The following is a 10,974-nucleotide window of genomic DNA, read 5'->3' on the forward strand; positions in this document are numbered from 1 at the left end:
CCAAGATGACCTTGAGTAAATTACCATGTAAGGGACATTTACTCTTTGGGAAAGGTCTGGGTGATCTTATGGACAGCATGCAGGATCATAAGCTGAAATCTTTACCAGACAGCAGACCTCAAGCCCCTAGAGGATCAGGTCACGGTAATTTTTGGGCCTTCAGACAATATCACCAGTTCTCTGGAGGGCCTTCAGGCCAGAGATCCTTTCAAGGCTCCAGACAAAGATTCTGAGGGGCCAGGCACCCCCAATCTTCAGGATCCCAAGAAATAGTTTTGATTCCAAGCCAGAAGCCGAGCCTCCATGCATCAGAGGGAGGTTATCAGCCTATTGGGGAGTGTGGGCAGAGATCACCACAGACTGCTGGGTGCTAGACATTATACAGGAGGGGGTATAAGCTCAAGTTCTTTTGTACCCTCCCGGACATTTTTCTAGACACTCTGGCTGGAAAGCCAGATAAAGTAGCCAAAGTCCGAGCATCAGTGCAAAAGCTGCTGGATCTGTAAGCCATGGAGCCCATACCAGAGGAAGATTCAGGCTCAGGCAAATGCTCAATATATTTCATAGAACCCAAGAGAGGCTCAGAAGACTGGCGGACAATTCTAGACCTCAAGGCAGTGAATGCGACCCTCAAGCTACCCCATTTCTGGATGGAAATAGTGAGGTTGGTGATTAGTAGTACTGGAGGAATTTCTCGCCTCCCTGGATTTGACGGAGGCCTATCTGCACATTCCCATTTTTCCAGAGCACAGGAAGTTTTTGCATTTGCATGTACTGGAGCAACACTTCTAGTTTGCGGCCTTACCCTTTGGGCTGGCCACGCCACCATGGACCTTCACCAAAGTAATGCTTGTTGCAGCACACCTGCACAGAGTGGGCATTCAAGTACATCCATATCTGGACAATTATCTAATAAGCGCTCAGGATGAATCTGAAGGCAGACTACTGGTTCAAAGAGTGATTCAACTGCTGCAGAAGCTGGAGCTGATGCAGATCTTGGAATATCTGGGAGTTCAGTTCAGCACAAAGGAGAATAAAATGTTCCTTCCAGAAGCTCACAGAGAGAAGCTTGTGTCAGATATGGGAGTTTTGGAGCAAGACTTCTCCGATGGCCTGGTATTATTTACAGTTTTTGAGATCAATGGTTGCAACCATGGACTTAGTTCATTGAGCAAGGGCGCATTTGTGTCTGCTCCAGGATAAGTTCCTCTCCCAATGGTGTCCACAGAGTGATGTGCTCAGTAACAGCTGCTATAGACAGTAGAAGCTCATTGCAGTCTAGCCTGCTGGTTGGAGAGCCTCAGTCTCTCACCAGAGGCATTCCCCTTTGCATCTCTACATGGATGATCCTGATGACAGACACCAGCCTATAAGGGGCACTTTGCAAGGGGCATCCAGTTCAGGCATGCTGGTCTCCTTTCCAGAGGAAGTGGTTGATAAACTGCTTAGAACTTCAAACTGTCCGCCTGGCGCTTGCATTTGGGAGCACACTGCATAGCAAAGTGGTATGAGTTTTCTTAAACAATGCAATGGTGATAGCCTATGTCAATCGCTAGGGGAGCACCAAGAGTGCTAATATACATTTGGAAGCCCAGATGCTGTTTCAATAGGAGGAGGCCCGTCTCTTGCAACTCTCGTCGGCACATATGACTGGAGTGGACAATGTGCAAGTGGACTTCCTCAGCCAGAAGACTGTAGATCCTGGGGAGTGATTACTGTCTAAGGAAGCCTTCACCTGCATTGTGAATTGGTGGGAGCAACCCGATATTCAATCTGATGGCTTCGGTAGCCAATAAGAAGGCAGCTTAGTTATTCTATCGGAGATCTGAGCAAAGAAGTGACTGCCTGGATGCCCTGGTACAAAGCTGACCAAAAGCAGGTCTTCTTTATGCCTTCCCTTTGTGGCCCATGATAGGCAGACTTCTGCACAGGATCATGGCGCACCAAAGACTGGTGATTCTAGTAGCACCAGGTTGGCCGAGGCATCCATGGTATGCAGATCTGGCCTGTCTACAAAGGGGTCAAGGTCTCAAACTTCCATGTCATCCCCACCTGCTCAAGCAAGGCCCAATTACCCTGCAGAAAATGGATTGTTTTGGTCTTACAGCATGGCTCTTGATTGCACAGTGCTAGCATAAATTCTATTTGGACAGAGTGATATCCACCCTTATAAGATTTAGGAAGAAGGCAACTATAGCCGCATATGCAAAAGCCTGGAAATGCTTCCAAGCTTGGTGCGCTCAGAGGAGTGAGAACCCAAGTTCAATATCGATCTCTGTGGTGCTCGCCTTCCTGCAGGAAGATCTTGAAAAAGGTCTAGCTGTTGGCTCCCTGAAAGTTCAGATTTGCGGGGCTCTCATGTTTTGGGCTTAGAATTAATAGGAACACCATAGCCACATATCCAGACGTGACAAGGGTGCTTTGCAGCTCTGTCCTCTGGTGCGACAGCCTTTTCTGGCATGGAGTCTTAATCTGGTCCTATGGACACTGGCTAGAGCACCCTTTGAACATCTGGAGCAAGCTTCTCTGATGGACCTTACCATTAAAACAGTGTTTTGGGGGGCAATTATCGGATCACCTAAGTTATCCAACCCACAAAATATCACCATCAGAGAAAGGGGTATAAAGGATAATTTATATGATGCCTCCTTTAAGAATTTTTTTGCACATCAGTGTCTAACTTCTCTTTTATAATTAATATGTCACTTCTGTTAACCCACTAATTTTTATCAAATGAAACCCGATTATAACAACAAACTCACCCCCAGTACATAAATTAAGAGGATGAAGCTCTCAAAGCTATATGTCTTGCCTGAATATGGGTGGCAAGGCTTACAGCTGAAGCACCTCTAAAGAAAAAATTTGGGGGGAGGTGGGAGAAATGGGGGGAGTGTGGCACCCCTGAGGTCAGACGGCCCCCCAAGAGGGTCCCCCAAGCTCTATCCGGCACCACAAAGAGGGACAAGAAGGCCACTTTAAACAAAATCCTACAGCCCTACACTAACCCAGTTTAAGACTGCACAGGCTTACCACCTCCACCTGCTGAAGACTGAGAACAGACTGGGGACGTTGTTGAAGGTTTTCTTCTAATCAATATCCAACAGTGTGTGCCTTGTCCTTTTTGGATTGTTAGTTGCAATTCTTCTTCTGGGAATGATGTTGCTGTTCCTAGTTCACAGTTATTAGTTTCTTAGTTCTGCTTGGCTGTTTGTCAGACAGTACTTGGGACTGCACTGCACAGCCCACTTATATACTATAGCCAAAAGTCAGTGTCTCAGTCTCCACCTGCTGGCAGTTTCTGTGCCAGTCTGGAGGGACGATAAAGAATGTTACACTATAAAAGTAGGGTACACTCCTGCACATACCTTTAAAAAATGTAGTTTAAGTGAGCATTCCATTGGGCAGAGTTAGGTGTTGTATAAGATTTACAAAATGCAAAGTATATACACAAATCCTAACAGATTCACACTTGTAGATTTGCACTTGCTCCAAAGCGGGCCTAAAAATACACATGTATCTGCTGCTACTGGATTTGTGTGCAAGTTTCCAAAGGGAAAGTATGCATATTTTATTTCCTTTCTAAAATTACTGCTACTTCTACTGTATGCTCGCAGGCACATCATTATGTAGCCAGTTCTTCAATTGCCTCTTAGTCTATAGGCTAGAGCATTCACAACAAATGCAGGCCAGAAATATGCATATGAAGTATAAAATACAATTTATAAGTGAAATCAATTTGTGTGATATTTATAGCACTGATGTGTCTGGCATTATTAGATGCATGTGCATTTGGATGACGGAGAAGATCTTGTAGTTGAATTACATGACTAATTTTGCAATAGTTGGGAAACCTTCAGACCAAGAAAGAGAGAGACACAGTACTGCATAAGCTTGATTTAATACCAAAACTGAATGAGTGGATCAGAAATCTATAGCGGCTGTCCTTTCTGTTCATTATTTGTAAAGTCTCATTGCATTTAATGGTTATTGTATCTGGGCCATTTTGACAGCTTAGTGAAAAATGATGCCATTTCCATGCAAAGGACCTGAATTTGATTCCTAGACCTAGCTTGTGCTATCCAGGTAAATGATTAGACTGTAATTGGGCTAAACAGCATCCCATGCAATTAGAGGTGAAGAAGGGCCCTCCTGCTTCCAAAACTTGCCCACCCCTTCCAATTGCCTGGCCACAGCAATTTTAGGGGAGGGATTAAACTGGGTCCCCTTGTTACTCTAATGCAGGGGTGTCAAAGTCCCTCCTCGAGGGCCGCAATCCAGTCGGGTTTTCAGGATTTCCCCAATGAATATGCATGAGATCTATGTGCATGCACTGCTTTCAATGCATATTCATTGGGGAAATTCTGAAAACCCGACTGGATTGCGGCCCTCGAGGACCGACTTTGACACCTGTGCTCTAATGGCTGAAGACATTACTGTACTTGTAGAATAATAAAGGCTGACTTTGAATTGAATTGCAAACAGGAATAAACTGCTGCCCCCCCAAAAAAAATGAAAGGCAGCAGAGTCAAGTAATCCACCAATTTTTTTATGTGCACTGAACGATATTACTTGTCTGAAAAGAGAGTGAAAATAAAATTTTCTTATTACAGATTGGCCATATTGATGGAGACCCTAACCGCAGAGGAGCTTTTCCAGTGTCATTCGTTCATTTTATTGCTGAATAAGCCTCAGCTGGAAAATAAAACACATGGAGAAAAGAGAAGTCATTTTTAGCTACTGAAAACAGAAATATATAGTAGCTTGAAACAACTGGTACACAATATTTTTCCATGTAGCTGACCTTATTCTGCTATTCTGGCAGATTTTGTCAGTGTGTGAATATGATCAAGTCTGTACAAACTTACTTTCTTTAAAAAAAAACAACAACACAAACCCAGTAGATTTCTAACTAAAATTTTAAAGTCTTGTATTCTCACTATTTATTTTTCCTCAAAGGAAGTTTCTTAAAAATGTGATGTAGATATTTGCTTCAAACAGTTTGAGATTTCTGCATAAGCTATCATGTATCTTCTAGTTCTAATCCTGTAATTCCGTCTTAATGTTTGGTGAGAACAAGGCCCACTGTCTCCTATGATCATTTAATGTGTTTATGCAAAATCTGGAATGAGCTGTCCTTTGGCTAAGTGCTGTTTATCCAGTCATCAGATTTAAAAGCATTACTGAGCCTGTCATTTAATTCATGTCGTGTTCACTGGTTGAATTAACAGTCTGAAAACTGATTTCATTTAGCTGAATTGCTAAAGGCGATAGCAGAGTCTCTTCCCAAGTTCTTGAATGATCATGAGGTACTTTGTTGCCTTTCTGCACTTTAACACACAGTGACTTGTGTACCCTGCCTAGACACACATTCAGACAACACTGCCTCTTCATGCCAAACTGTTCTAAAAGTAGATATGCCATTGCTGTGCTTCCTTATTTCCATCTATAAAGATGGCAAGTGTGCCATGTCGTTGATGTTCCTAGGCCAGGATATTACATTCATAGTGTTTCTTTTCTGAAACTGTGCACATCCAGTGCCAAAGGTTTTTTTTTTTAACCTATAGAAAATCACTAAACACAGACGCTGCAGCCAAATGAAAAACCGTTTGAGCAGTCCTTTGGTTCTGTTATCTTCAGAAGAAGGTATTTAATAGGCTAATGCCAACTGCTTGTATAGCTTCATGTTGACTGTACACTTTTAATGATGATGTATGGCCAAGTCAGCTATTCTAAAGGAACAGCTTATTAAGTTGGCAGTGGATATAGCCCGGATGTATGACTCTATAATTCATTCCTCTAAATTCTGACTAACTTCTTTCCTAACTGAGGTAGGGGGGAACCGTGCCCATAAACTCTTATCTATTGGAATGATTATAAATTCTAAAGGGAATAATTTTTTGTCTTTTTACTTTAAGAAAATGTATGTTCAAGCTCTAGTGTAATTAGAATATGCTAATTTTGGGAACCAGCCCGGTTACTTTTCAGAATAACCTGGGTATGATACATGGCTCTGGTCTTCAGCTCACCAGGTTAGCCAAGACTGGAGATCTGCTGAGGTAGCAGTCAACAACCCTTTGGGGGAGTCATATCACTGGATTTAGGGTTCTGGAAATGCTGTACTGTAATGACTGAACTATTTAGGTTGGAAGGGGATATGGAATAGAGTGAAAATCCCTGGGTAGCACCAGATCCAAGCCCCATTTTGAACTGAAATGAAATCTCAAAAGAGCAGTAGAAATGACCAAGTCAGAAAAAAATTAAAATATTTTTAATTTAAAATTTTCAATTTACAGTTTGAGAAAAATATAGCAATCCCATCTACTGACATAGACATAAAGAAAGAAGAAAAATAGTTTCCCAGCACAACAAAAATAGAATTCATTTTATATAAATTTCCATGTCATTGCAATAATAGGAAATGAGTATGAGGGGCCACTGAAAAGTTCTCAGCCCAACCAAGAAGAGAGTGATGTTCAGCCATGATAAAATTTTCTTGACACTTCATTTCATATCATTGAAATGAAAAGTGTCAAGAAAACTGTGGAATAACTTGTAAGTTTCATGGCTCCACATCATTCTCTTGGTTGGGTTGAGAACTTTTCAGCAACCCCTCATACATAAAATCATTAGGAAAACATAGAAATGAAAAATAAAGATAAGAGTGTGAAATAATCCCTCCTATCAATTCAATCCCTATCTAAAAAAACTATATACCAACCCAGCTATAAAAATAGAATCATAAACTGATCCATTTCCACATGCAAAGTTAAAGGAATCTACATCCTCCAGCTCTTGGAGTAAATGGAACTTGACTGGGTCAGAAAAAGCATTTTAATGCATACTTTTTCTTTAGAATTATTTATAAGAAATACCTGATGTTAATAGTTTAAAAATGTTGAGTCTTGATTTTTTTCCCAATGCAGCAATTAATATCGGATTGATGCAGAAACATGGGAGACATTTCATACATCAGTCATGCTGTCAGTATTTGGTTTAGTAAGTGTATAACAGCTAAAGGAGCAATAGGTTTCCTAATTAGCGTGTCTGTGTGCAGCTGGGCTAGCTAGTTTATCACTAGTGTCTGATACACAGAGATAAATACACGTATTTGAAAATGAAACATTTTCCAGGACTTTTGGTATGATTTGACATTTTCAAAATGATATTTATGGAGTTGAGAGCTGTATTCAAAGGTATGAACGAAAACTACCACTAAAATGAGCTCTCCATTTCAAGCCAACAGTGATTAAGGCGTCATGTGAGATAGTCAGGTACATATCTCTACTGGTTTTAGTATCATGAAACAAATTGTTTTGGCGTTAAATGCCATAAGGCTCCAGTTGAATCCCTGCAACTTGACTATCAAATATCTTAATCTTATGGTGCTGCTGTTATTACAAATGATAAAATTTTTAAATTTACAAGCTGAAAAAAAGTGTTGTTTTTTTGGTGAGCTTTTTACTTTAGATCTCCTTGTTACTTGAAAATTGAGCAAAAAGTCTAAAAAGATGTTGATATGAACATGATCAACATAAAATGTGCACTCTAACTGGGGACGTCTGCTGAAAGGTATTGGCATTTTCCATTCCATTTGGTTTTTTTTTTACCAAATCAAATTTTCTTACAGCACACATACATATAGTTTTATAAGCAGATTATTACATTGCTGTATTGACAGATGTTTCAATGTGGTGATTAACTCAAAATGTGATTTAGAAATACAATTTGAAATGTATATTATTTGCTTTGGTTTATGAACTTGGTTTAGTTGCAGAGCAACTTTATATTATATACACTAAATCTGCCTGTATTTTCAATGTATAGGATGCAGTGATTTATAATTAGAGCATGTTCAATAAATGAATTTACTCTCAACCAGTTACTTAAACTAAAGAACGATGACAAATTTAGACTTGTTTGTATAAAATCCTTTACAGTGTTATGGCATTGTTAGAAATAGTAATGAATCATTAAAGTAATTCCTGACAGTTCAAGTAGGTAACAAGAAATGGAAATGGCTATTAAATTCATTTTGAATTTAAAGAAAACTGACTTTGTCAAACATGGTGGGACCTCCTGCAGTGATGCCTGTGACATGAAATATTTGGGAACAGTTTAATGCCCCCCCCTTCTTCTCTGGTACAAAACACTCATATTTATTAAGTAAATCTGATGAACACTGAGGGGCCAGTGTTCATCAGAGTCAAATCAACATAAAGATAGCTGGCAAGCCATCTAGACATCCTTATGTAAATATTCCAAAAAATTCTTGCATTTAGCTCATTCTCACATATAAGTTACTTTCTAACCTTCACCATTAAGTACTGAGAAATTGTGATGACTTGCTTATATAGGTAATATTCTTAGGAGCAGTGATATGGCAAGAGACTCTCTCTCTCCCTCCTGTTCCTTTCTCTGACCAGAATCTTCCCCACCCCACCTTTCCTGGGGTCTAGCATTTTATCTGTCCTTTAAGTCCTGTGGATAGCATCTTCCTTTCCCCGCCCTATCCCCCAGTATCTCATCTTCTGTTCCATTCCTGGATCCCATGGCCAACATCTTCACATGATGCATTTCCTTTCTGGGGAAGGGTGGGATGCAGCAGTGTGCCTTAGCCTGTACTGGAAGCCCTGTACCAGAGCAGAGCGGACCTTTGGAGCATTGAAAGAGGTGTCTGGCACAGCGTGGTAGATGCTTGGAATACCCTCATGTGGGAGGTTGTGATACATAGTAACATAAGATGATGGCAGATAAAGACCTGGATGGTCCATCCAGTCTGCCCAACCTTCTTCTTAGCTATTTCTGGGCAAGAATCCAAAGCTCTACCCGGTACTGTGCTTGGGTTCCTACTGCCGTTAAAACCTAACAGAGTTAAAGAATGCATGAGATAAACATAAAGGAACCCCATAGAGGAAAAAGACTGGAATCCAATTAGAACAGAGCTTAAATGATCTCATAACTGAAGTGAGCTTTGATGGCAGCAATCAGAGGTTGGGAAGTAAGACCTGACCCGAGCCGGGCAGACTTCTCAGTCTGGGTCCCATAAATGCAAAAACTGATCAGGATCAAGCTGGAGTGGGCTTCAAAAATTCCAGGAGTTGGGAAGTAAAACCAATGCCAGGCAAAGTTCTACAGTCTGTGCCTAAAAATTGGCAGGGACAGATTAGTGAAGAAGTGGAACCTAGGTAGATAACCAGATTAAATTTTGGCCACCTTGTTGGGAAAACTGGCTGGACAGTGTAGCTCTTTATCTACCAATATATGTTACTACAGCGTTCATTTTGAAGCAGATGGATATCTCAAAATAACCAAAAAATGTCCATTTGCTGAAAGGGGAATGGGACTTGTATTCCAACTTTGTGTGGTTACACATGCAAAGCAGTTTACATATATGCAAGTATTATTTTGGGCAATGGAGGATTAAGTGACTTGCTCAGGGTCACAAGCAGTAGTGCTGGGATTCAATCCCACAACTTCAAGGTGCAGAGGCAGCAGCTCTACTAGGTCATACCCAAATCTCAATTTTGAAAGGCAGAATTTGCCTGATATCAGGTGGGCATGTTGGAGGTGTATTGTGGGTAGGATAAGGGTGATGAAGTTAGGAGGTGATAGGCTCAGGAGTAATCTATGGAAATACTTTTTTACAGAAAAGGTGGTAGATGCATGTAACAGTGTCCTGGAAGAGGTGGTGGAGACAGACTGTGTCTGAGTTCAAGAAAGTGTGGGATAGGCACGTGGGATCTCTTAGAAAGAGATCATGGTTACTGCGGATGAGCAGACTGGATGGGCCATTTGGCCTTTATCTTCCATCATGTTTCTATGATCCCAAAATTAGGATGTTTTTCAATGATAATGGCATGAGAAGAAATGTTCAAGGCAACAAAAAAGTTGTTTTTATCTAGACCTGTTTTAGTCACTTCTACAGTACATAGAGGTGCCCTGATTGAGCAGCTGACCACTGGAAGGATTATTTATTTATTCTATTTTCTATACTGTTCTTCCAGGGGAGCGCAGAATAGTTTTAACATGAATTTATTTAGGTACTCAAACATTTTTCCCTCTCTGTCCTGGTGGGCTGACAATCTATCTAATGTACCTGGGGCAATGGGGGGAATTAAGTGACTTGCCCAGGGTCACAAGGATCTGCATGGATTTGAATCCACAACCTCAGGGTGTTGAGGATGTAGCTTTAACCACTGTGCCACACTCTCAAGGCATGACCCTTCCACCCCACCCCTCCCTAAGAAGTGACAGTGGATACCAGGCTCTATGACAGCTTCAGGTATTATGGCCATTCCTAATCGAGCAGCAAGCATTTGTAAGGAGTGGTGGGGTAGCCTAGTGATTAGAGCAGCTGCCTTAACAGAGTTTGATTCCCACTGCTGCTCCTTATGACTCTGAGCAAGTCACTTAACATTTCATTGCCCTAGGTACAAAATAAGTACCTGTCTAAAATATGTAACTGGCTTTGATTATAACCACACACAGAAAAAGTGGTTTATCAAGTCCCATCTCTTTCCCTTTAGGGAGTAGCTTAGTGATCAGTGCAATGGACTTTGAACAGTGGGACCTAGGTGTAACTCCTACTTTAATTCTTATTTCTGTACAAATATGTGAGCTCTCCTGTAACATAGAAATACCTACTCACCTGAATTTGTAAGATGTCTGCAAAGGTTGATGGCTATTATAGTAGTTTAGCTTTAGGTACAGTAGGTTTTTATCTGTTTCTGGAAGGCTCACAATAACATACTAGAATTAAGGTAGAATTTGTACCTGTGTCTTGAGTCCACCACGCTGACCACCAGGCTGCCCTTCTGCTCTGCAGGGACATCTTAATGGTCATTTTTATACAAATGATGCCAATTGATGTTTTTGTGTCTACTTTTTTTGGCAATGCCAAACCCTGTGCTAGATATCAATTCTTATTCAGCACAGAGGCCTCAGACCCACCACTCCACCGCCTAGCAAAAACTT

General features: G+C 41.1%; 1 protein-coding gene across 9 annotated transcripts in view; it reads left to right on the top strand.

Annotated features, from left to right (window-relative positions):
* The window catches only part of ASAP2 (ArfGAP with SH3 domain, ankyrin repeat and PH domain 2), a 317,096-nt gene extending 309,050 nt beyond the window's left edge, over positions 1-8,046 (top strand). For all 9 annotated transcript variants that reach the window (XM_033936956.1, XM_033936958.1, XM_033936962.1 and 6 more), the window contains one exon: positions 4,611-8,046. In XM_033936956.1, the coding sequence (XP_033792847.1) occupies positions 4,611-4,685 (75 nt within the window). In that variant the 3' untranslated portion in view covers positions 4,686-8,046. The remainder of the gene's footprint in view (positions 1-4,610) is intronic.
* Positions 8,047-10,974: the final 2,928 nt, after the last annotated feature.

Source organism: Geotrypetes seraphini, chromosome 3 (assembly GCF_902459505.1).
Source record: "Geotrypetes seraphini chromosome 3, aGeoSer1.1, whole genome shotgun sequence".
Lineage (NCBI taxonomy): Eukaryota > Metazoa > Chordata > Amphibia > Gymnophiona > Dermophiidae > Geotrypetes > Geotrypetes seraphini.